The sequence below is a fragment of the Dermochelys coriacea genome, chromosome 7 (assembly GCF_009764565.3).
Source record: "Dermochelys coriacea isolate rDerCor1 chromosome 7, rDerCor1.pri.v4, whole genome shotgun sequence".
Taxonomy (NCBI): Eukaryota; Metazoa; Chordata; order Testudines; family Dermochelyidae; genus Dermochelys; species Dermochelys coriacea.
The window spans coordinates 24,262,608-24,287,382 of record NC_050074.1 but is presented as its reverse complement, the minus strand read 5'-3'; the positions used below and the strand labels follow the sequence as shown (position 1 = coordinate 24,287,382).

The window sequence follows — 24,775 nt, the reverse complement described above, 5'->3', positions numbered from 1 at the left end:
GGTTGCAGAAGTCCAAATTAAATGGGTCTCTGAGACCCACATTGCCCCTGTTGTCCCCCGTGTCAATCCCCTTCCAGGTGCTGTCTCCTGCCTGTGGTGGCTAACTTCAGTGCCATGGAGTGTAGTGGTTACCCTGCTCCATTGTTCCTGTGTCTGCGTCCTGCTCCATGCATGACGTGCAGACCATGTGCGTACCTCCTCTCTCAGCTTCAGTCTCCTGCTCCCTTGGCCGGAGGATGCTCCTCATCTTGTTGTTTTGTTTTGTTTTTTCTTCAGGGTAGACAAGGCATTCCTGGCCTCAGAGGGCCCCTGGTACGTAGAGCTCCTGGTTCCCCGTTAGCCTTGCTCCCTGCTCTGGAGCACCCCCGCTCACTGTCGCCTTTGCCTTCCAGGGGGACCAGGGCCCAGTGGGGCCTCCCGGGCTGCGGGGAGAGAAAGGCGAGCCGGTAGGTAGAGGTGCATCCCGTCCAGTGCTGCCTAACGTGGCCACCATCTTGGATTCCCCACCAAGCAGGGCAATCCCAAAGGCTCCGCTTGGAAAGAGGGAGAGAGAGAGAGAGAGTGAGCTCTGTCTGCAGCAGCCTCTGCCGGCGCCTACACCTTATGTAACCCCTGATCCCTCCAAGCTCTGTGTCCCACAGCTCTATCAGGCAGTGCTGCCGTGAGCAGGTTCTGGCATTGGCAAGAGGGAGGCCTTCCACCTTAGATCCAGTGAGACACCTCCCTGTAAATTACACACACGTCATACTGGGGTCACAGCAGTGCTCCCAAGCTGAGCAGGGTGGAACCAGCTCAATGCTTGGAGCGAAGACTCCATTGGCTCTGGAGTGCTGTGAACAACTCAGTAGGGATTGCTCTCCTTTGATCTTGGTGCTGCCTCCTGGTGCCGGGGCACTGTGCTGCGGGATAAGTCATAAAACTGAGTTCTTGGCCACTTGTGATCACTAACGGTCCCCTGGCCCATTGCCGAAGAGTCTGGTGCTCACCCCCATGTCCTGGCCAGAGTCCAGCTCTGGTGACTCTGTGCAGCCTTCCCCGATTCCTTCTTCACTGCCTGTCCTGAACCGTGGTGCAATGTCGCTGGTACAGCTGCCATGTCTTCTCCCAGAGAAGCTGAGGTTTGTATATGGGGCTAGGCTGGTGCACTGAGGTTTGGCCTTCTGTTTTGTGTAGGGAGATCCAGGGGTGATTGTGAACGGAGGAGGGAGGCTGCCTGGCCGGAAAGGGGAGCCTGGGAGTCCGGTATGTAGTAGAAAGCAGGTTTGGACTGTGTGGTCATTGGGGTACAGGAATGAAAGGAGAGGTCCTGTAGCCCAGGCCCTGGCACCCACAGTGGGACTGTAGGCGGCGGGGGCTTTGCATCTCTCTGCCCCATGGTGTGAGCCTCTGGGATCCATTCAGTGGATCCGAGAGCGTTCCCATGAATCTCCGATTGCACGAGGATTGGTGTCCCCAGGGCACTTCTGCTCTGAATAGATCTGTGCTCAGCTCTTATTCTATGGACCCTGCCCTCTCAGGCCTCCTCAACATGGGTGTAGTTTGGGAGGGTGGGGGGCATTGCCGCCCCAAAGTGCAAGCCTCAGGCAGGCGTGGAATTTGCCCCCGCACACGCAGCCCCGTTAGCCAGACTGGAGCTGCCCCCCCGATATAGAAGTTAAACTATGCCTGTGCTCCTCTGTGCTGTCCCTGCCTAGAGGTGGAGGTTTGAGGGACTCGCAGGCTTGCCCAGTGCCAGATGAGCAGGGATCCAACCCTCTCAGCAGTCCTGCCTGGGTCTGTCACCCTCTAGGCCTTGCACTGAGGTTCTTAGACTCCTTGCTGCCGGTCCACTAACTCTGGGGCTGCTAGCACATGGAGGGCAGAGGCCTTCTGCCATAACCCCATTCCACAGAGACTGGGGGCCCTGCATCTAGGGTGAAGCTGTGCCAGGCTACAGCAGAGCCTGCACACAGATATGCTGGGCAGTATGGGCAGCATATGAACACCCTGAGCACTGGCTGAAAACTCGCAGACCTGCATGGCTGGCTGCCGTGGCTCATCCCAAAATCTAGGGTCCCCAGTTCGTGGTGCGCTTTCTCCCCAGCACAGAGCACTGATGGAGCCTCTCTGATTTTCTAGGGAAATCCTGGCCTGCCTGGGAACCCTGGGCCTAGAGGAGCAGTCGGTGATCCAGGACCTCCTGGGCCCATTGGACCTCCAGGGCTGTCAGGACCTCCCGGAGAGTTTGTGAAGGTGCGTTTCCTTCTCCCGCTTGGGAGGAGCTGTTCAGAGGCCCTGCCCCGGGCAGCTAGATTGAGGCACATCGTGCCCCCTCCCCTGTGCATGCACGCAAACAGCCTCTTCCATAACATCATGCACCCGCACGGCAGCCCCCGTGCAACCCCTCTACAGCTCCTTCCATGCACGCAGGCCCTGCCATGCCCTGCCTCCCCAGGCATACAGCTCCCACCCTGCCCCAGCACCTTTCTCACAGCCATGCCCTGCCTGTGGTAAGCTCGCCTGGCCTGGGGGGGGGGCGGAGGTTTCAGGATGGGGTGTGCACCAAGAAGCCTGAACTGCAGAAGAAGCTCCGGCAGTGCCTGGGGCTTGGGCAGCAGCGGGGCTGGGGAAAGGTGGTGGGGCAGGCCCTCACCTTGGCATTGGAGGCACATGGCAGGCTGGGGAAGCGGTACGGTTAGGGCAGCTGCGGTGGCACAGAATCCCTGCACCCCTACCCTGGGCACCCAGAGCAGCCATCCGCCTGGCTGCTTCTTCCCCTTCATGGCTGCTGTTCTTCTGCAACTGCTAATGGGTCCTGTCCTGGAAGGGAAGCAACCCTTCTCTGTCCCCTAAATGATGTGGCTCTGCCCAGCCATTCTTTCCCCGCCCAGCTCAGCTCCAGCCCCTGCCTCCAGGCATTCCCTCTCCCCAGGCTGCTCCATCTCACACCCTCCCTGGCTACAGGGGTGGAAACACACCAGCCCCAACAATGGAAATTAGCCCCCATTGCCCCCCTGATTCTGCTGCCTCCTGCTGCATGTGTATCGTCATCCCCCCCCCACACGTGTGCACATTGTGTGTCCCTGTGGATCTCTCACCCGTGCACACGTGGCTGCACTGTGGCCCCTGGCCAGGTATGTACACACAAGCCAGATATTCTGAGGCTGCTCCCGGTGAGTGAGTATCATGCAGAACTTATCTTTACTTGTGGTTTTCCTGCCAGGTGCCCTGGGCTGTGAATGCACCAAGCCCACTGAGCATTGCGTTCCCGGGGGCACTAGGTTGCCAGGTGCAGGAATCCCTCCCTTTAACCCTGTGTATTTCCTCTTGCAGGGGTCAAAAGGCGAGCGAGGAGAGCGGGTAAGTGACCTTCCTCCTTCCCTGGCTCTTCCCCTGTGTACTGCACTCTGGCCTGGGGGAGGCTGACAGGCTGTGACGCTCAGCAGCACTTGCCCCTTCATGCCAGCGGGTGGGGTCCCACAATGCTGTGACAGGGCAGCAGCGGGCTCTGCTCTCTGCATTGTGGAGCTGGCCTGTGGGAGCTGCAGCCAGTTAGCCACAGGGCTGAGCCAAGACATGCTCTCCTGGGTGGAGGGGCTGTGTTTGGGGGCAGAGCCAGCTTGTGGGGCTGTCAGGGCATAGCCGGGTGAGAGGGGTAGTAGGACTGTGACGTGATATCTGAGCTCCCTGTGATTGTCTCTCTAGGGCCCCCCAGGGCTGATTGATGGGGTAACTCCTGGAGGAGAGCCAGGCACCCCGGTGAGTACCTCCCCCTGCCATGTCAGGGCTGGGAGTGGAGATGCATGGGTGAGCGAGGTGGGTGGGGATGGGGAAAGGGTGACTCTGTGGGGGGGTGTGGTGCGGGGGAAGTGGGGTAAGGAGGACTGGGGGGGTATGAGTTAGGGAAGGGGCAGAATAAGGCTCCATAGAAAGGGAAATCCCCCTTGCTAGATGTGGGCGTGTTAACCTTGCGCTGAGGCTGGCTTCCCATGAATGCCGTGCCTGCGCTGAGGAGGCCCTGCCCCGTATCACTCAGGGCTGGTCTCCACGCTGCTCAGGTTGGTCTCAGCTCTTTCTTTCTCTCTCGTTCCTCAGGGCTTGCCTGGCGATCCTGGGCCCCGGGGACCTCCTGGGCCCCCAGGACAGAAAGGAGACAAGGTAAGAGGTGGGGCTGTGATGAGAGGCAGGGGCCGCAGGAAAGCCCAGGCTGTGCTAGTGCAGTATCTGCTGCCATCCTCACCCCCTAATCTGCTGTGGGATTGTGCTCTGGTCTCCCTTCTGCATAAAGGCACTTGATGCCATGACCAGGGCAATGCATACATGGTAGGAGACTGCTGTGGCTTGTAGTGACCTCGTTTCCCTGGATCCCACCCTGCTAACCGGGAGGAGCAGGGGAGCCGTCCTCGCTGGCTCCTGTCCCCTCAAGTTCCCTGAGATATATGATGCCTTTGTCTTTTCTGGACGCTTCCTTTGCTCTTTGTCCCCAGGGTGATGGGGAAGAAGGCTTTCCAGGGCCGCCGGGTCGCCCAGGGGACCCAGGAGATCGGGTGAGTCCCCTAAGAGGAGGTAAGCCATGCCCTGGAGGAATGAACCCAGCTGGCATGGAGCACCCTGCAGACCTGTGGAGCCTCAAACAGCAGGCCCCCTGAGTGGGGAACAGCAAACCACTCTAGGGCTATGTGGTCAGAGCTGGGAAAGGCCTATTAGACCCCTGAGTCCATGCCCCAAGCAGGGCAGGAGAGAGCCTCTAAATCAGAGACTGCATGAGACCCACTGGGCCAGCGCTCTCCTGGCTGTCTCCCTAGCGCCAGCCCTGCCTCTCCCCAGCTGGATGGCAGCATGGCAAGCCCTGCTGCAGGGGTGGAGGAGCTCATGTACTCGACTGGCTGCTCTTACGGCAGTCGGATGGCAGCCACCTCACCTAAAAGCCACCTCAGCCAGGGGCCTCCCCATTCTCAGCTCTGGTAAAGCAGCTTCCAGCTGGGGTGTGCTCAGAGCAGGCGCAGTGCTGGGGGGCTGCTCACGCCCTGGCTCAGACTGCTGGCAATAGGGCCTGAACAGGGGCAGGAAATAGTCCTGTGTGCACAGGTATCCTGAGGAAGTCGGAGGCTAAGCCTGCAGGAGTGGGGGAGTGGGTCCTGGATTCCAACCTCCTCAGCCACTGACCCACCAGGCTGCCCCCTAGACAACCCAGCTCCCGCCTCGCTCCGATCAAGCAGGGAGATAGGTCCAGACACCCCTGAAAACACACCTCAGCAGGTTTTGCCAGGGACTCCCTGGTGGAGAGATGTAACATTCTTGCTTCGCTTTCCTAGGGCCCGAGAGGACCTCCAGGTGAACAAGGAAGCAAGGTGGGTCCTGGGACCTCCCTGCCGGAAGGCTGGTTCAGGTGGAGATGGGGAGTTGGGATTCGTGGGTGGTGTACCCAGTTCTGCGCTCTGCGACCTTGGGACAGCCCCTTCTCCTCTCTTCTGCACCTGTTTCCCCCTCTGTAAACGGGGGGAGGCTGTCTGTGTCCCTGGGGCCATGGGGATAACATGCCTGGAGATCTCAGAAGGAGGTGCTGAGTGTGAAAAAGTTATTACACAGGTGGCCTGCCCACTGTACATGGTCACTGCCCTGTAACAAGGAAGCCTATCTGAGCCTTTCCCCCGGACTCTCTCTCTGGGGAAGCTGGATGTGATGCGGCACTGCTCCCAGGCCCGGCTCTTCGGTGCATGGGCTCCTGGCCAGAAACCCTCTGCCTGTGATGGCCAAGGGACAGTCTGAGACAGAGCACTGCAGCCTCAAGTGGGGAAAATCAGCGGGAGCCAACAAGCTGCTGAGGCCACGAGCCTCTTGTGTGTTCCTGTGCCGGGGAGTGAAGGCAGGGCCACGCAGGTGGGGAGTTGCTACAGTCCACTCTACTCGTGGGGTCCCCCCGGAGGCATCTGCTGGCTGCTTGCCCAGTGGTGCCTGCCTCTTGGAAACTCTGCAGGATGAAATAGGCCGAAGGCCTCCTCTGCTGCCCCGGGGCTCCTCCCAGCTAGGTCCCATCGCCGGGCATGGTCCTTGTGCCCTCCAACACTGATGCACTTGTCTCTTTTGTGACAGGGAGACCGTGGGCAGCCGGGAGAGCTCGGAGAAGCAGGGGAGAAGGTGAGAGTTTGCTGGAGCACAGGGTTACGCTATGGGGATCAGGGGTATCGGTCAGTGCCTCACTTGTGCCCTTGGGACAGTGCTGTTAAGTCACGACATCCCGTCCAAGCAAGAGGAGAGTTGGGACCAATCAGGTGACCTGTCACTACTGGAGCAGGCACCACACTCAGGGCTCCTGAGCTGAGGCTGAGTGCTGTTGGCTGCTGCTCCCACCTCCCGAGAGTGCTCCCTTTGCACAGGGAACAGGCATCTGCAGTTTACACCCCTGGGACTTTCTGGCCCCCTGCCTGTTACTGCTGCTCCAAGCCAAAGCTCTGCCCCAGAAGTGATGGAGAAAACCGGAGCCCTGAACGGGAGAGGCTGGGACTTCTCTGTGACCATCCCTGTCTCCCGACAGCCTCCCCAATGACAGACTGGCTCACAGTCTGCAAGTGCGCTAGAGATGTGGACAAACTGGATGTGGATTGCTGGTCCCTGGAATGGGCAGGACCATGCTCTGTGCTATGGCCATGTAGCTCAAAACCCCTGCAGAAGAGTCTATAGAAGATGGATGCTCTGCCCTAGTCTGTTTCGACTAGCTCTCCAGAGAGGGTGCCCGTTGGCTGCTAGGATGCTGCTGCAGGGGGCAGGGTTATCCGAGGGGCCCCAGCAAGTATGAGCCCGGCTGAAATGTCCTTTCTCTTTCCATTTCCTCTGCAGGGTGATCGCGGACTCCCTGGGCCGGAAGGGACGAAGGTAGGTTCGCTCTGGGTTAACCTTTCACAGTCGAGAGCCTGCGATCGCTGGGGGTGGGTAGTTCTCTCTGTGCTTCCCTCAGGATGCCGGAAGCTTCTGCACAACAAAAAGGGTCCCCTTCCCCCAAACCCACCCACGTCCTGCAGCTCAGGAGAGCAGGAGCGCTGGCCAGAGGCTTACATCAAGCAGTGCTGTGTGATCCCAGCCAGGGAATGGTTGGGGGAGGAGCAGAGAACTGGGTGAGGTGGGGAGGCTGAGCAAGGGGTGTGCTCTGGGTGCAGGTTGGCTCCTGCTGGGCTGTGGGGGTGTGATGGTCCTTCCTCACTTCTAAATGCCAAGTGTGCACAGAGCCTGTCCTGTTTCCACTCACACCTTTTATCCTGTTTCAGGGGGAGCCGGGATCCCCAGGCCGCCTGGGTCCAGCAGGCAGAGAGGTGAGTGTGGGAGACCACGCCTAGCCCAGGTGGAACGTGGCAGTGCCAGCCCCACACTGTTGCAGAGCCTGGGCAGGAACGCGCCTGTGCTGAGATGTGTCTGCTGCAGCGCCCCCTGCTGATCTGGCACTGGGTATTTCTCCCCTACCCCTCCTCTGAGTTTGACAGGCCCGAGGGATGGATGGAGGGGACAGAGAAGGAGCAGAAATGTCTATTGGAACCTCCTGTAACTGCCCTGCCAAGGCCTTGGCTTAGCACACTGAGTCAGTGGGAGAGTTCGGCGGTCAGGGATCTTCCCTCCAGCTCCTAAACAATGGGCCCCAGCACAAATTGGGCTAGAGTCCCATCCATGGTTCTTGGTCAGTCTGGCTCTATCCTGGGGCGTGAGTCTCTGGGGAGGCTGGCATTCCCTGCATGGATAGACGAGGGTACCACCAGTTCTCTCATGGGCTTCTCTTGTCTCTCTAATCTCTGGAACAGGGATTGCCAGGACCGTCCGGCCCACGAGGGGAAAAGGTAGGGACCCTTTGAAATGGCCTGTGTCCTGCCTGCTTGCTGGGCCCCTCAGCCAGCTCTTGGGGTGAGCAGAGCATTTGTGGGGCATCCATGAAGTGAGAGATGATAGTGCCCGCCCCTGAGCTGCACTGATTTTTTTCCCCCCATGCCCCCGACATTGCTCCTAATGTGAAGAGTTCTCTTCCTTTGCGTGTCTTCTCTGGGCCTGCACATCCCAAGTGTTGCCTTCGTCAATGTCCCTCCCACAGATCTGGGCCTCAGGGGCCAGGAACCCTGGGCCTAAGTGCAGAAAATACTCAGACTGTCCTTAATGCAACAGACAAAGGGTAAGCTGCCACACTGCTGCCCCTTTGCATTCATCACTGACATTTGGTGGGTGCCTGGAGATTAAATGAGGAGTGGAGGAGGAGTCCAGGTAGGAAGGGAATGGCTCTAGGTCTCGCGAGAGAGAAGTGCTGGGAATCCCCCTTGATAGGCGAGACTGGTGGACGGGGCTGTTGGATCTTGGAGAAGCTCTTAGAAGAAATAATATTCCCCAGGTGGCTCTTTCTAGAGAGGAGGTGTCTCCCCTGCGATGGGATTGCCCTGCAGAGGGAGGTGGCATTGCATGCAGTCCGCTTGGCTTATCGCATCAATACCAGCCTGTCACCTCCAGCCAGAGGAGCTGGTAGGGCAGAAAGCAGATGTCCTCCCTGTGCGACTTGTGCCATCCGTGCTCACTGGGCACAGAGAATGGGACCACTGATGCTCTGTCACTCAGCTGGGGCAATAGCACTCTCCTGGCCGTTGTCACTGTCTGGGTCTCTGGCACTAGCCCCAGTGCCCTTGGGCTTGGGTTCCCAGTGCTGCAGGGGAAGGGGAATCCTTGCGCTCTTTGGATCTGGGTGTTTAAAGTCTGTGGTGTGGGGCAATAGAGAGATCAATACCGCAACCCTCCAGTCTGGCACCAAGCCCCTCGGGAATCTCCTTGTCAATAAGTAACGCCCAAGGAATGGCAGATGGGGACCTTGGCCTGCAGCACTCAGCCAGGTGCAGAGGGCTGGTGAGTGAGCCATGCTGGCAGATAAGCTGAAGGCCATGGCTCTCAAAGGAATTCCAACTAATCCCGAGAGACCCTCGGCACACGGGGCTCTCTGATGGTTTCCTCACACTCCCAGGGCAGGGTGGGCTGCTGCCCCTCGGGAAGGCTCTGCCCCCTGAGCCGGGTGGCTGACCCCTGGCCTTTGTCATTCTTTCCCTTAGGGGGATCAAGGTGCTCCTGGGGAACCTGGAAAGCCGGTAAGTGGCCTCCTCTCTGCCAGGCAGGAACTGCATTCCCAAGGGCCAGGAAGGGTGTTGCTGGGCTCCCAGCACGTAGGGTGGATACTGACCCTGAAAGGGGCAGGAGAGGCACCACGGGACCGCGTTGCTGGGACAATGGCCCCTAGCGTTGGTGCTTGTGGGAAGGTCGGTGCAGAGATAACTCACTTCAGGGAGCGGGGCGTTGCCTACGGGGTCCTATTGCACCCAGCAGTTGAGGTTCTTCCTCTGTACCCCACCACCCTTCTCCTGAGTGCTGACCTCAGCCAGGGGATGGGCAGAAGGCTGCCTCTGTGGATACCCGGCCAAGGGGAAGTGTTTCCCCTGGTGGTTGTGAGAGGTACCAATTCCCACAAAGGGCAGGCAGGGCTCTCTCCGTGTGTCCTTGCCAGCAGGGAGTGGTGCACAGGTTTCAGCAGTTTCTCTCTTTGTGTTTCTCCTCCAGGCTTCCAGCGTCTCTGGGGTCAAAGGAGAGAAGGTAACTGAAAATGATCCTGTGCCCAGAAGTGGGGTGCTGGCGTGGGAGGGGCCTCTCTTAGTTCTTTTGCAAATGTACAGTTTGTAAGATGCACTCCCAGCTGGCACTGTGTGTTAGGGCAGGGCAGAGTGCAGCCATGGGGCTTGGGCCTGTGGCATGGTGGTGGCTGATGTGATCCAGGAAGGGGACAGTTACCCAGCCGGGCTGGCGAGCTCAACTACATGTTGATTCTGCTCCATGGGCCAGGGTTTCTAGTTAGGATGGCACATTCCCACAGTGACCAGGAGATGTTCCCAAAGGTCGAGGGGAGAGGCCAGCCTCTGTGTAATAGCTTAGGGTTGGTCCGTTATCTGCTCAGTGCCTTATTACTGGGGTCAGCCCTGGGTGAGAGAACACACCTCCTTTAGGTTGCCATATTCCTGCCCTGTGTTCCCCTCCTTCACCCACTCTGTTCTGTGTCTCTCTTTTTCCCACTGCCTTGCCTTTCCTGCAGCAACTCTCAGGACCTGAGGGTGTCACTCCTACTCCCATCCCCTTCTGTCAACTCAAATCATCAGCAGTGAAAAAGTTAGAGTTGACCTCACATGAGGTCATTGGGCTTGAGAGCTGCTGCTCCAGTTGGATCGGCAGGGGCGCTCACCCCACTGGGTCATCGCAGCAGGCTCTCTGCAGATGTGGGCAGCCATTGCTGCAGTGGCTATGCTCAGCTCGTGACTGGAAGGCTCTCTGCAGCTGGGAGGGCTGGAAACTTATTTCTTGTAATGAAAGCTGAGGCCAGGCAGACTGGAGCCCCAATGCTCATGGGCAGAGGGGGCTTTGGCTTCTCTGGGGGCAGTGTGGGAACTTCACCTGCACAGAGGCAGCTTTGACGCTGCTTTCTCCAGTATCCCAGGCACATTCCTTCCACCCACCCCCGCCACTCCTGGCTCCAAGTCACTTGTGGTCAGTCCAGCCGACTCCTTTCAGTGTCATCCTATCCTGAGCCCCACCTGCCCCCATTCATCTGGGAAGCAGGTGAGCAGCTCTGTCTCGCCCGTGGGGGGAGGGTCAGTGTTGGGGTCCAGAGGAGATCAGCTCTGTGTGGCTGATGGTGCTGTTTCCTCCGTTCCAGGGTGACAGAGGCCCTGCAGGAGCAGAGGGGGCCCCGGGTCCCAGGGGAGATGCAGGAGATAAAGGAGCCCGCGTGAGTATCATTTAGGCCGTCAACACAGCCAGGAGCTCTGGCGGAGGCAGGCAGCTCAGGGACAACTCGCTGAAGTGAGTCTGGGGCTCATCTCCCCACTTAGTGGGCAGAAGCCTAAGTCCCGCAGCCAGCAGCCTGCTCAGCAGGGGCAGGGACGCTGCTGGGAGAGGAGACCGAAGTAGCTCTTGGCGCTGGAGAGGGTGGTCGCTCTGGGACAGGGAGGCACAGCTCTTCTAGCTGGGTAGGAAAGAGGGTCTCTGCCACCAATGCTGCATCCCGCAAGGTGGCTCCTCAGTGCACCGTGGCTTAGAGGCTCTTCAGGGGTAAGTCTGAAATCTGGGCCTATGCTTACGGCTCCCCAACATGCCTGTGTAGCTCCCTGCTCTGGGAGCTGGAATCCATCTCTCCCTGAGGGCAGGCCAGGCTCCACCATCCTCTCTGGGTGTAACATCGCTGCGGGGATGCAGAGAGAACCACAGCTTGGCCAGGTGAGGAGCCTGGAAAGGGCTTGTCCTGCCTGCCTTGCTCTGACCTGCTTTTCTTTTTGTTTCAGGGCCCCCCTGGATTCAGTGTCCCTGGCCCACCTGGCCCCAAAGGAGAACAGGGCGACAGGGTGAGTCTTGCCTGCCTGCCTTGTGGCTGGCATCCCCCAGCTGGCTGTGCCCTGCATCCCGGGCCAGGTGCCATCAGGGCCATGGGGCCATGCTCCCACTCGTCTCTGTCCCTGGGATTATGTCTGACTCAGAGCTCTCTCTGAGGAGGGAGTTGCTTAGTCTCTACCCTTCGGGCCAGGGTTGCTGGGGTGGCATCGATCAGCCCAGGGCTGTGCCCCTCTCTCCCTCAAAGTGGTGGGTAAAGGACTAGAGAGTCACTGGTAAATATGAAAGTGGCTGGTGTAAGAACAGGTAGGAGCCCATCTCTGCACAGGTGTGGGGCCCTGGCTCACCTGCACTCTGGGTGGGGGAGGGATTTGTGGACTTGCACCCCCACCACCCATGTGCAAGAAGGGCTCTATGGAAAGGCCCAGGAGCAGTCCCCAAGGCCCCGCGAGTTCTGCTCCATGTCCCACAGCCTCCCCTGAGACCACATCCAGTGGGGGCGGCACAGACCCTGCAGGCAGTCAGGTCACCAATAACAGCCTCTCTCTTTCCGGACAACCAGGGGATTGTCGGTCTCACTGGCAAGAGTGGCCCAAAGGTAATGGCTCTGTGGGGTGGCGGGGGGGGTGCGGGGAGGGCTCCTCTGCCTGGCTGCCCTGAGAGCTGGGTTGTGTGTGTGCACTGGGCTCCTCTCCGCAGGTGCTGTCCTATGGGAGGAGGGGTTCCTTTCTTCTTGCCCCAATGCATGGATGCTCTGTTGTGGGGGGGGGAAGCTCACCCTGCCCTGCACTGCATGTGTGGGTGTTGTGTTGTGTGAGGGGGGGCTCACTGGTTACTGTGGGGTGTGTTGGGGGGCTCCTCTTGTTCTACACTGTTCACATGGGTGCTGTGGGTTGGGGCTCTCTTAGCTGGGTGCTGGATTGTAACCAACTGGCTGTACATTGACTCGGCCTCTCCTCTCTCTGCTGTGATTTTTCTCTTGTCTAGGGTGACCCAGGGGAACCCGGTGAGAAGGGGGAGCTGGGGAGACCAGGAGCTCCAGGGCAGATGGGCCTGCGAGGGAAGGAGGTAATGTAGAGGTGCTCTGGATGAGGAGGGCATGACCTGGGTGCATGCCAGGGTGCCCATGAGCAGGCAGATGGGGCTCTTGGGTCTACAGTTCTGACTGTTGCCTCAGACAGTTCCTGCTGGTGGAGATCCTGTTTCTGGCCACAGTGATTATACAACATGGTGGAGTTTCCATGGAGACCCTATGCCAGATTGTTATGACAACATCAACAGGCTATTTTTAATAGGGGATCCATGAGGTATTTGAGGGGGCTGTGTGCAGTGGAGGTGTATTCGGTGGAGGTTCATTTGAGGGGCTGGTGCGGGTGGGGTTATGTGGAGGCATATGCCTGGGGAAGAGGCTGTGTGGAGTGGAGGAGTGTTCGGGGTGATGGTGGGGGGCTGTGTGGAGTGGAGGAGTGGTCCTGGTGGCGTATCGAGGGGAGGCGTGTTCCTGGGGGTGTAGCGAGTAGAGATGTGTTCATGGTGATGGTGGGGCTGTGTGGAGTGGAGGAGTGGTCCTGGCGGTGTATTGAGGGGTGGCGTGTTCCTGGGGGTGTAGCGAGTAGAGATGTGTTCAGGGTGATGGCAGGGACTGTGTGGAGTGGAGGCGTGTTCCAGAAAGATGGGGGCTTGTGGATATGGAGGTATTTAGGGTGCTGGGTTTGTACACAGGGTGCACTGAGTGGGTGACTCTGTTTTGTTGGTCAGGGAAGATTACTGGTAACTCTTTTTTCTCTTGTGTGTGCTGCAGGGTGAACGTGGTGAGAAGGGTGATGAAGGGACCCTGGTAAGTGATCAGTCTGTCACTTTGTGGCAATGCCCCTCCCCTGCTTGGCCACATTTGGCTTTTCCCACCATTTTCTTACTTCCCTCTCTTTCCCTCTCAGGGAGAGCCGGGTCAGCCAGGCAAAGCTGGAGACCGGGGCCCCCGGGTAAGTGAGGGGGCTGTGAGGGGTGTATCCCGTGGGCTGGCGGGGAGGAAGAGATCATGGGAGGCCTGCATGTGGGCTTCCCAGGGGGCTAGGGTTGTGGGGACAGGGGGATGGACAAAATGCTGCCCCTCCATGGGACTCCATGCTGTCGTGCTCCCCGAGCTCATGTGAGTGGGGAGCTGCAGAATGTGCCCAGCTGAGCCCTGTGTGCTGCCTGGGGGTGACACAGCAACCGAGATACTGACTGGGGTGAACTCCAGAAGGCGCAGCCTGGGGGAATGATGTTACAATGGAGTTTGTCCCCACCCTGGCTTCTGGGTACCCTCCACTCTTGGGGAGCCTGGTGAATTCCAGCCTCTGTAGGGGCAGCAGCAGCAGCAGCCCCATCACTGCATGTCCCATGGGCCCCTTGGAGGGGCCTTTGCCTGGCCCCCGATCCATAACTGTTCAGACCTGAGTGCCCCTGCTCCTCCCCAGCCCTGTTCCTTGGGTCTGGGCTCCCCAGCCTCTCACTCCAGCATGGGGGTCACCATAGTGCTGTGGACCCGCTGTCTTACCTGCTGTCTCTCCACCAGGGCCTACCAGGAAACCGTGGCCTCCCCGGGGAGAAGGGTGACCAGGGAGACCCAGGCGATGATGGCAGAAATGTAAGTTCCCAACTTGCAGCCCACTCACTCCTTCCCCAGCAGCTGGCTACCTGACTCTCCCCTCCCCTCACTGTGTTCCTTCTCTCCTTGCAGGGCAGTCCTGGAGTACCAGGGGCCAAGGGCGACCGCGGGGAACCGGTGAGTAACTGCACCCCCTTCTGCCACGCTTGGAATGAAGCATTAAGTGCCCAGCCTGGGAGTCCTCCACCCCCACACAGACCCTTTTCCTTGGGGCACTGCAGTAGGGTGAGGCTGGGGCTCCCAGTGTCACACCGAAAGGACTGCAAACAGGACACAGGAGCACCAATATGACCCACACATAATGGAAATCCAGGCATGTAGGGGGATCGCCATCCTCTGAGAGGAGCCACTGCAGGCTGAGGGTGTCCATTGCATGCTCCGTGCACACACCCCTGCTCCTGTTGCATGCTCACCCCACAAAGACACAGGCTTACTTGTACACTTGCTGATTTGCCCTGGCACGTGTGGTGCTGCCCAGGCCTGCACGTGTCCTCCCTCATGCTCACCCAGACTCTGCACAAGTATCCCAAGCTCAGGTGATGGCACCTGAGTTTGATGATCTTTCCCTTCCAGGTCTCTGGTTTGGAGTCAGCCCAGGCTAGCAGTGCTGACAGCTAAGTTGATGTGCTAAGCCTGATGTCTCACCCAGTCTCTAATGGGCAGTCTCAGCGGAGTACCCAAAGGCTAGCTGGTCCCCAGAGATGGGCCATGTCAGGGCAAGGGGGCAGCATGAAGAAGCTTGCACCAGTTGCCACCCTTAGCAGCTGGTCCTGGCCATGAGAACCCCCCAGTGCAGCTTCTTGATTCAGGGCAAGATGTGGAGCTTGGGCTCCATTCAGGCTCCATGCTGGGTGGGGGCCCCCAAAGCTCTTGTTCAGCTCTTGTAAGACTAAGGTGGTTTGGAGCCCTGCAGAGCTTTCCCCCTGCCCCCACAGGGTGCTGCTGTGTCTTGGGCTGTCTGTGAAGATGTCCTGGAGGCCTCCATTAATGCTGGGCTCTCTCTTCTTCTCTGCAGGGGATGCCTGGACCCCCAGGACGAATTGTAAGCTCCGCATTTCTTTATCCCTGCCCTGGTCGTGTTGGGTTTGTGCCCTGGGCCCCATAGCATGTGACCCCTCTTTCTTCCCCACAGGTCGATTCGGGAGCTGGAGGAGGAATTGGAGAGAGAGGCGAGAAGGTAACGTTGCTACTATCTCCTGGGGGCTGCCGTAGGATGAGAGCAGTGGAGCAGCCCTCTCTCTGCAGGAGTGGGATAGCCCAGCTGAGAGCCCCAGGCCTGAGGCTGGGCTGTAGCCTAGCACTCTGTGTGTTCTGGTACCGCTCAGGCCTCTGGCTCTGGGGGTGCACCTGGACGAGGATATAGGACAATCTGGTTCTAGGGGAACGACAGAGCTGGTCCACCTCCCTGAAAACACTGAACATCAGTGATCCTGTGTCTAATCTGTTCTGATTGGCTGTTTCCATTTCAGGGGGAGCCAGGGGACCCTGGAGAGGATGGGATGAAGGGTGCGAAGGGCGAGGCCGGGGTACCTGGCCTGCCTGGAGAGAAGGTAGATGCTAGTGCCTGGGAATATCTGTCTCAGGAGGTGTTGCTTGGAACTGAAATGCCCTTGGATTGAAAGCCTCTGCAAGCCAAGCTCTAAGGGAGGGACGGGGTGTGTGGCAGAGGGAGCTGTAGGTCTGGGTGTAGCTCCTAGGAGCACAGAATAAGGGCAGCTGTCCAGCAGCAGGGAAGCGATGCCCATATGGAGGGGGGGAACGTGCCTGCCCAGGGGAGCAGTGAGTGTGGGGAGGCTGTATTGGGAGGGGGGTGTATTGCAGGGGTTGAGGAGTCTGTAGCGCTGGGTTTGGGGCATAGGTGCACATAAGAAGGGAGCATGCTGGGGGCTGGTACCTCTGGGGAGCGTGTGCATGTGGGAAGAGCCTGCACAGGGAACTGGGTCATCTCTCAGGTATTCATGTGGTGAGGGGCAGGGTGATGAATATATGAGGGAAAATGGGCCCCAGCCATCTCCTCCTGACCCTCCTGGAGTAGAACCATCTCCTTCCTCTTTCAGGGTATCGAAGGCCCCAGAGGCCCCCCCGGAGCTCGGGTGAGTCCCTGTTCCCTTTCCTCTCTGCTGCTCTGGAGGGATGCAGCACTTCCTGCTCCCCACCCAGGTGCTGGGGAGCTTTGGCTGTCTCTGCCCCTCACCTGGTGACCAGCCGTGTTCTCTTCTATTTCGTACCCTTCAGGGTGACCCTGGAGACCGAGGCCAATCAGGAGACAAGGTAAGAGCCTCACTTCCACCTGACATGCCAGGTCTGCCTGGGCCCAGCATGGGGTGGGAGGGTGGAGCTGGGGTGTGTTGGAGGGGCCCCATTGGGCCATACCATGTCTCTAAGTGGAGCTCTTGCCAGGACACGCAGCCGGCAGGGCCTCTTTGCCTTGTTTGTGGGGGAGGAGGGATACATCCCGCTGCTTGGCCTGTGCTCGCAGTCCCAGGTGAGGGGAGCTGAGGGCAGCATGCCCATCTGCATGGGGCAGGGAGGGGGCATCCTGTTTGAGTGCCGAAGGGCTGGCCTGCATCACTGTTGCTGGAAGGTCCTTACTTCCACTGCATCCGGTGCTGCACCATCTGTTCTCCCAGCTAATGCTGCTGCCTGCCCCACTGCGGACTCTTGGGGGAGGTCGGAATGGGGGTACCTCGGTGCGAAGCTGTCACTGCCTGGTTCTCTTTCAGGGAGACAGAGGCCCTCCAGGGCTGGATGGCCGGAACGGGTTGGATGGCAAACCTGGGCAAATGGGCCCCGCGGGGCAAAGGGTAAGTGTGGCCTGGCTGGGGGAATCCCATCCCTCTTGCGTGAGGCTGCCCCTCAGAGGGGCCTAGGAGCGGCTCTGCTCCCTGCAAGGAGAGCCACTAACCGGAGTATCGGTGTATCGCCAGGTCCCGCTAGCCATGTAACATTCCCCTGGCAGCGTGACCTGCCCCTGATAGCGTTGCCACATGACAGCAGCTTGTGCAGGTGCCGAGGAGACTCCTTCCCCAGGGTCCAGGATCCCTGCTGTAGCTGAAGGAGCTGTCTCAATATTAAGGGTTGTGGTAGGAAGGCAGGAGAAGGCGTTGCCTAGCAGGGCCATGTGGAGCTCTCCGCATATAGGCTGACAGCTGCTCCAGCAGTGCCAGTGCACCCTGGAGTAACACCCCCAGGGTGGGAGGGAAGTGCAGTCTCTAGGGTGATCCACCCAATCCTTGGCTTCTCTGCTGAGATGCCAATAACGGCACCAGTTAGTGCCAGTTGTGACGGTGGCTCAGTAGTGCAGGCACCTGTCCTTGAGGACCTGGATGGAGACCATGAGCTCGTTCACTTAAGCCACAGAGCCCATGAAGCCTGAGCTGGATTTGAGTCAGTGCCTAGAGGGAGGGTCCATGTCCCTGAGCCGTGTGGTGCTTTGTGCTTATTTGTGCTTGTGCCCCTTGAGTGCCTGCTGCCGGGCTAGCTCGGGGTGCTGCTGGGTTTCCCTGAGTGGCTGCTGCTCCCTGCCAGTGAGTCTAGGGGCCCTATTAGCAGAGGTGCCTGTGTGGTGGTGACCTCTCCTGCTTTCATCCTGTGAAATGAGCCAGGCCTCTCTGGAGCCCCCCGGCAATACCCTGACATGAGGTGGCCAGGCCCTAGAGTTAGGCCTGAGCCCAGCCCCAATGATCATGGCCATGTTCTCTTGTTTTTCTAGGGTGACCCAGGCAAGCAGGGTGATCCTGGCCGAGATGTAAGTAGGGAGCTCCTGATTCTGAGGGGTGGTGGGTCACACAAGGCAGGGGGCTTCCCCACTCCTCCCCTTTCCCTTGGGCACCCTGAAGTCTCATGCACGAGGCCAGTATCTGAATAACACTTCAGCAATGGGCCCAGGAGTCACCAGAGCAAAGCACTGGTTCAGCTAGCTCTGTGCCCCACCTCCCTGTCACAGGGGTCCATCCATTCCAGTGTCCTTCCTCTGACCAGCAACTGATGCTTTACCCTGAGGGCCCAAGGCCTGGAGCTGTGTGTTGAAATCCTGAGCATGGTGGAGCTGCCCCGGGGGGCCATCTGACCCTGCAGAGTCCCTGGCCCAAGGGCACTGCTTACCCCTGCAATCACCAGTCCTCCTCTTCCTTTGTTGCTGAGCTGCTGCCCCTTGTGTCTGCCTGTGACCCAGCTGGGATCTGCCTCTCGCCTGATCTTTTATTGTTGCAGGGGCTGCCAGGCCTACGAGGGGAGCAAGGTGCCCCAGGAGCCATTGGCCCCCCGGGACCACCAGGCTTGGCTGTAAGTAGTTTGGTTGGCTGTTGTGGGCCATCCCTGCCGGCTGTTCCCTGCATCTTCTCTGGCGTCGCCCTGCACTGGCAGGGCCCCAGATAACCACACCACCTGCCTTGCCTCCCTACCAGGGGCTTCCTTATGAGGTCACTCCTGCTCTTCGGCTGCCTCTCATTCATGGTCTCCACTCACCCTTATGTGCCTGACCTGAGGGGGGTGACCCTGCCCCACACCATGTCCCACATGCTCTGCGAGGCCTGTTCCCAGGACTCATGCTGCCCCCTTGGCCCATCATCTTGCCGTGAGCAGCCTGACCCAAGTCTGATGTGAGGCCTGCTTGGGCCCAGGGCTGCTTGCCCAGAACTTCCTGACCTCTCAGGAGGGTTTAGGGCAGCCCTCAACTCCCAGCAGCCCCGTTTGGCTGGTTGCTCTGCCAGCTCAGCCCATGCTATTACCCCGGGTCTGGCTCTCTCCAGTCTGCTGTCATGTCCCAGCTAATCACTCTCTGGGCAGGGCTCACAGCCGGGGCAGGTATCCTGACCCAGCCTCCCCTAGGAGCTGCTGCCCTGTGGTATGACAGCATTGGACTCCAGCCACACTGCCCCTCAGGATGAGCCCAGAGGGGTCCTGCAGAGGAGCCTGCTGCTGTCTCAGGCATGGGGAAGGCCCCTCACTCTCCTAACAGCCTGCGCTTCCTTCTAGGGCAAACCCGGAGACGATGGCAAACCTGGCCTGAAAGGGAATAATGTGAGTAAAGGAGCCAGCCTCTGCTGGAGAAGGGCAGCTCCTGGCTGCGGTGGGCAGGGTCTCTAGGCCTGACATGCAAGGACCTGCGCAGGCGAGAGGGAGCTGCGCTGGCAATGGGGTGGGGACAGAGGAAGAGACTGCTGCCTGTAAAGCTACAGTGTCCTTGAGACTGTACTGAATGCAGGCAGAGGGCTCCTTATCAGACTCTGGTGCCGCTGCGCCCCTCGCCCCCGACAGACCAAATATTGGCAACCCCTGTAACAGATCCTCAGCTTGCCAGGACCTTCCACTGATGGGTTGTCAAAGGGGCATAAGAAAGGGTTTCCCAAGCCCAGAGGGTGGGCTTTCCCCCACCCTCCCATGTGGGGCACCCATTGTGCCATGGGTAACCACCAAGGCCAGTGTCTGCCATCTCCCTGCTGCCCGCCATTCCTCAGCTCCACTAGCCCTGAGGGAGCCTGGCTCCCTGGCTCATCTGAGGGCTGTATGGCAGATGTCAGGAGGGCTGGGGGACCCAAGGGGATGTATTGTGCTCCCCAGTGTGGAGATGACAGTCTGATCTGGGATATCTTCCCCACACCTATCCAGGGTCCAGCCCCCTAGTGTGCAGGGCCTGTGTGGAACAGGGCTTTAACTAGTGGTTTCTATCCTCCTAGGGAGAAGATGGGACTCCAGGAGAAGATGGAAGGAAGGTAATGAGCTAAAGGGCGCCTCTCCCCTGGACTAGCCAGCCCCCTTTGCTAGCTAGGCCTGCGAGCAGCCTAGCAGGTGGGGTTCCCCTGGGAGACAGACTCTCCCGCTGCTCCATTGTCTCTGCCAGGCACCTCTCACCATGCATTTCCTCCTGGTGCCAGCATGCAGCTCTGGGATGCTCCAGCTTTGCTTACCCAGCAGGAGGGGTGGGTGAGGTCAGGCCTGATGTTACTTCCTCCCAACTAAGTAGCAGTCCCAGATCTTGCTGGCTACAGGAGAGGGGCCATTGGGAAGACAGACCCAGGCTCTGGGCGAGGGTTCCTGCCCCAGTGGGGGCAGGGCAGGCGGACGCAGTGGCTGGGCCCTACCTGAGTCACTTTGACTGTCTCATTTGGAAATGGAATGAGGCTGTAAGGTAGCCATTTTCTCTTGGCTTTTCCTGATTAGGGGGACAAAGGAGAAGCTGGAGCCCCTGGCAGAGATGTAAGTACCTATGATTTTTCCCCTGCTCCTTTCCTCCACCTGCCCTGGATTTACCTCAGTCACAAATTGCCCCCCAGCCTAGGGGCTTGGTGCAGGGTCTGTCTGTGTTTGGTGGCTCCACATGTGACTCTTCCATGTGCTGCCTACACATTCAGTTAGGCCCTTCTCTCTGCTCCGATAATCCATCACAATGGGGGCTGCACCGTCTGGATGGTGCCAGTGGCAGAGACCCCATCTAGCAAACCTGGGGGCAACTCTGATGGGTCTCCCCAGCTTGCTGCCCATAGGCAGGCAGGGGTGGTTGGTAGTGATCCAGTGCATCAGGACCTTTACCCACCGGCAGGGGAGGGAAGTGCAGGCAGCGTCCTCAGGCCTCCCCCCACCACACACTGTATATGGGGAGCTGCACCCTCTGGCCTGTGCTCCCCAGCTTATAGAGGCTTGGGTTTAGATGGCAGGCTCTCCTGAGCTGGAAAGGGCAGAGGGGGCTCCAGCTCTGGCTAATGAGATGTTGATGGGTGGGAGTGGATCAGGGTGGGACTGGGGCCTCAGTGACTCCATTGCTTACCGGCCCTAGTTGTTTCTTGGGCTCCTTTTTTGGCACCTCCATTCAAGCGTTACTAAAAGATGCTGGCCTGCTCCTAGTTGGTGCCTCCACCACAGCAAGTGGTGATAGTGCCAGGGGGAGGTACATGCCTTCTGCTGGCACCCCAGGGTGCTGGCACTCTTTGACAGTGACGGGCCTTTCAGCAGTCATCTGGCTGTAGTACTTCTCTGTAGGCCCTCCCAGCTGGGAGGGGGTGAGGGTACGGAGGATTGTGGGGTGATGGCAAGGGGGAACAGCACCAGATTGTGATGCATCTGTTCTTCTTTGGCAGGGTCAAGAAGGCCCCAAGGGCGAGCGAGGAGACCGTGGGGCACCAGGCCCCTTGGGACCTCCTGGTGTCCCTGGTGTACCAGGGCAGGTTGGACCCCCAGGCCAGGTGTGTAACCTCCAGAATAATACTCCTAATACCAGCTGCTTGGCACGGCTCGCTGTGCCCATGGTCATTTGGGAATGGAGCCCCATAGCCTGCATGGGAACTGGGGGTGGGGAGAGCACTAGTGCTGTTTACAGCTGGGGGAGTGGAGAGATAGAGAGAGAGAAGAGGAGACTGGCTCAAAATCACACTGAGCTCAGAGCCTAGGACTCCTATCTCCCAGACCCTGCTCTAGCCACTAGATGGCATGCCGATGGCTGAGCTCGGAGTACAGACCTGGCCAAGTCCAGAGCTGCCAGGGTCTGGACAGCAGAGTAATGTCTTATTGTGCCATGGCATGGATACCCTGGGTCCCTCTCTGATTCCTTGGGGAAATCCTGTTCCTCTCCAACTGCAGCTACAAGCTCCTTCCAACCCTGCAGGACCACTTGGGATTGGACTGCTGACCATACAGCCTGCTTCCTGCCTCAGGGGGCAGACCCGGGGGCAGGGAAAGTACCCCAGCTGGAGTGGGCTCCTCCTTCCAGTCTCAGTGCTCACAGACACCCCAAGCTGCGTGGCCTCCTCTCCCCAGCCCTAAGAGTGCCTGCGGACCCCACCCATTGGCAGTGAAGCTGCTCTCTCCCACTACTCGCAGGTCCAGGGTCTGCTCACATTTCTTCTATTCCTTCCAGGGTGCTCCAGGCCTCGCCGGGGTGGCTGGACAAAAGGTGAGTGTTTTCCCAGCCCCCATCAAGCCACTGGAAAATGAACAGAGCAGAACAGCCTCTCCTGGCACTCCACTTGGAGAGGGGCTGGCTTGCTGTGCCAGAGCACAGACTTCTGGGCCCTCGGGTTAATTCTGTGAGTTCCCTGAGCCCCTTTCCCACTGTGTCCAGCTGGAGGGTGTGGCTTAGTGTCCTCCTGTGAGCTGTCTTCTTTGGAGGAGCTGGGGGCTAAGGGGGACTAAGGTGCTTCCTGGGGGGCCTGCGTGGAGAGCAGTGGGGCCCAAGTGTGAATGGCAAGGGAGCTCTGCCTCTGCCCACATTCTCTGGGGTGCCATAGGCTTTGCAATAGGCCAGTGCGGGTTCCCAGCGTGTCTGGCCCAGACTTGGTTCCAGGTGGAAGTTCTCTGAGGCTGCAGAGCCCATGTGCTGGGCTAGCTGGGGGTGGAGCACTGGTTTGTGTGTTGACCCACCTGTCAGGGGAGGGAACTTGGATATCTGCCCTTCCCCCAGTACCTTGGCACTGTTCCTCCCCAGGGCCCTCCCCGAGCTGTATCACTTCAGCCTAGGCGTAAGCGGGGGCTCCTCCAGAGGAGGCGGAGCTGAACTCTTCCTCCTGGGCTTTACTCTCCCATCGCAGGGCTGGAGGGGATCCTGACTCCTCTTGTTCTGTTTCAGGGTGACCGAGGAGAGGCTGGATCCAAAGGAGAACAGGTGAATACCCAGCACTGCCTGGGGTGATCCACCAACGCTGAGTCCTCCCCTCCCCACAATGCAGTGCCCTTTGGGGGGGTGTGTGCGGGGGAACCCAGAGCTTGGTCTGCCCCTCTGTATCCCCTCTGAATGCAGCTCTGAGACTCTGGAGCAGCTCCATCAGCTGAGATAAATAGACCCTTGCCAGTCACTGCCACTTGGGAGCAGGAAGAATAGGATGATTATAGGCCTGCTGAGTCCACCTGCTGCAGAACAGTGCCCTGCAATGTTCATTCTCATTGACAAGGGAGCCTTCTCCTAGCCCCGGTGGCTGTGAAGAAATGCTTGGGAGTGTGACCCGAGCATAGCCGATGCAGCAATGCCAGCCCAAAAGAACTCTGCCCCACTCATCTCGATCCTGTGTTTAACTCTGGAACTTAATGAGGTCAATTTAATAGCAGCATAGTATCTCTTTCCCTGCGGATCATTTTAGCAGCAAAATCCGTCTGAAGCTCTTGCTATTTCACAATTCCAAACCACCTCCTACGGCGCTAACCGCCTCAGCTGTCCCAACCTCCAACTTCCCCGACAGTTTCGCTTAGGTGGTTCTGTGTTAATACAAATGCCGGCAGCCCAGTGAAAATGGGAGCAGTGTAAAATGGACTTTGATATCCAAATAGCTAACCCAACGTGCTGTGGGCTCCCATGTGTCCCTGGGGTAGAAGTCATTACTGTGCCTTCCCTCTAGCTGATGGGCTAATCCAGTCCCCTTGGGTAGTTCAGGCAAGCACTCGCTTTCTGAGTGTGACACTGCTGCAGAATTAGCAGACTCTGGTTGCAGCAGGTAAGTCCTACTTGCTACAAGGTATGAAGAGTTAATGCAAGTGATTGGCTATTTTACAAAGGCAGTTGACCGGGGCCTGTGTAAGACCCGCAGTCCCAGGGAGAGCGCAGTAGTGACCTGAGAGCAGCGTCATCGCACTAACGGATGGGTGAGATCTCAGCCCTGTCCTCCCAGATGGGGAGGATTCTCTCTCCCCCACATTCATTAGGTCAGCCCCCCAACTCCTGCTGCTTCCTTCCCAGGGGTTTCCATATGACATGGCCAGGTGGGCAGTGAGCAGAACTGTTCTAATCTGGTGTCGTTCTGCTTCTTCTCATGGTGACTAGGGCAGACCCGGGGATCCTGGACAGCGTGGTGAGCCCGGGACGGTTTCGGTAAGTCACTGTGTGGGGCCAGTCCCATCCATCTCAGAGTGGGGGAGCTACTTACACCTGCAAAATAACTTGGGCATTGGCTGGTGCAACCAGTTCAGCCCTGGCTGGTGTGGGGAGGGTTAAGGCCTGGGGTCTCACAGCTGGCAGTGTTGAGCCTCTGGGGGCTGCCCCTCTTTTTGTTCTCATTGTCTTTCCCTTGCTGTTCGTAGAACGTTGAACGTGCTCTGGAAGCCTATGGGATTAAGGTAGGAAGCAAAGCAGCAGCCAGCTCTGCTCACAGGGCATCTGTAAAGGGGGAGGGGAAACACGGGACTTGGGGTGGGGACACTGTCCCTGGCCATTGGGAAACCAGCAGGAGGGAGGCCTGAGCCTGGTCAGGGTGGGTGAGGAACAAGGGGGGATGCCAGAGCCCTGGCCAATAGGCTCTTGCGTGGAGAAGACCAGGGCCTGGTGAGTGCACAACCAAGAGGGAAGCCAGAGCCATCGAGCATGTGGTGTGGGGAAGGTTGGGATACTGGCTGGTGCACCTGGGGAGGGGTGAGGGAGTGAAAGCCTAGGGTCCCCAGCCACTGGGCCATGGGGTAGTGGTGAGGAAGGCCAGGGGCTCTGGCCAGCATCTGCCTGGTATCCCAGCAGCTCTGCTGGTGGCAGGCTTTTGGCAGTGGTAGGCCATGGCTGCAGGGTGTTATGATGGTATCGTTCCCATGTGTGCCAGGTGGAGAAGTTATCCGAGTGTGAAGGTCAGACCTACCATTCTCTGTCCCTGCCACTGATCTTCCCCCAGCAAATCATGGGATCCCAGCATGTCTGTCTGTATTCATTGGGGACCCTGTTCTTGTGCAGTGGTGGGATCGAGAAGCACTTGCTCAGGGCTGTATGGACTCTCCCGGTTGTCCCTCTGTCGGGGGCTCAGAGCATGGATAGATTATCCCTCCCCCAGTCCACGATCTGGGACCTCCCTCCTTTGCCCT

At 58.9% G+C, this 24,775-nt stretch overlaps 1 protein-coding gene across 8 annotated transcripts in view; it reads left to right on the top strand.

Moving 5' to 3' along the window:
* Nucleotides 1-24,775, top strand: part of COL7A1 (collagen type VII alpha 1 chain) — a 119,342-nt gene that overhangs the window by 51,525 nt on the left and 43,042 nt on the right. For all 8 annotated transcript variants that reach the window (XM_038410204.2, XM_043518881.1, XM_038410201.2 and 5 more), the window contains 39 exons: nt 277-312; nt 393-446; nt 1,174-1,242; nt 2,119-2,232; nt 3,313-3,339; nt 3,685-3,738; nt 4,075-4,137; nt 4,467-4,526; nt 5,295-5,330; nt 6,073-6,117; nt 6,817-6,852; nt 7,242-7,286; nt 7,767-7,802; nt 9,045-9,080; nt 9,547-9,579; nt 10,691-10,762; nt 11,316-11,375; nt 11,924-11,959; nt 12,349-12,429; nt 13,163-13,198; nt 13,299-13,343; nt 13,919-13,990; nt 14,084-14,128; nt 15,027-15,053; nt 15,144-15,188; nt 15,481-15,561; nt 16,069-16,104; nt 16,247-16,282; nt 16,735-16,815; nt 17,724-17,759; nt 18,224-18,295; nt 18,989-19,033; nt 19,690-19,725; nt 20,174-20,209; nt 21,088-21,192; nt 21,864-21,899; nt 22,572-22,607; nt 23,757-23,804; nt 24,014-24,049. In XM_038410204.2, the coding sequence (XP_038266132.1) occupies nt 277-312; nt 393-446; nt 1,174-1,242; nt 2,119-2,232; nt 3,313-3,339; nt 3,685-3,738; nt 4,075-4,137; nt 4,467-4,526; nt 5,295-5,330; nt 6,073-6,117; nt 6,817-6,852; nt 7,242-7,286; nt 7,767-7,802; nt 9,045-9,080; nt 9,547-9,579; nt 10,691-10,762; nt 11,316-11,375; nt 11,924-11,959; nt 12,349-12,429; nt 13,163-13,198; nt 13,299-13,343; nt 13,919-13,990; nt 14,084-14,128; nt 15,027-15,053; nt 15,144-15,188; nt 15,481-15,561; nt 16,069-16,104; nt 16,247-16,282; nt 16,735-16,815; nt 17,724-17,759; nt 18,224-18,295; nt 18,989-19,033; nt 19,690-19,725; nt 20,174-20,209; nt 21,088-21,192; nt 21,864-21,899; nt 22,572-22,607; nt 23,757-23,804; nt 24,014-24,049 (1,983 nt within the window). The remainder of the gene's footprint in view (nt 1-276; nt 313-392; nt 447-1,173; nt 1,243-2,118; nt 2,233-3,312; nt 3,340-3,684; nt 3,739-4,074; nt 4,138-4,466; nt 4,527-5,294; nt 5,331-6,072; nt 6,118-6,816; nt 6,853-7,241; nt 7,287-7,766; nt 7,803-9,044; nt 9,081-9,546; nt 9,580-10,690; nt 10,763-11,315; nt 11,376-11,923; nt 11,960-12,348; nt 12,430-13,162; nt 13,199-13,298; nt 13,344-13,918; nt 13,991-14,083; nt 14,129-15,026; nt 15,054-15,143; nt 15,189-15,480; nt 15,562-16,068; nt 16,105-16,246; nt 16,283-16,734; nt 16,816-17,723; nt 17,760-18,223; nt 18,296-18,988; nt 19,034-19,689; nt 19,726-20,173; nt 20,210-21,087; nt 21,193-21,863; nt 21,900-22,571; nt 22,608-23,756; nt 23,805-24,013; nt 24,050-24,775) is intronic.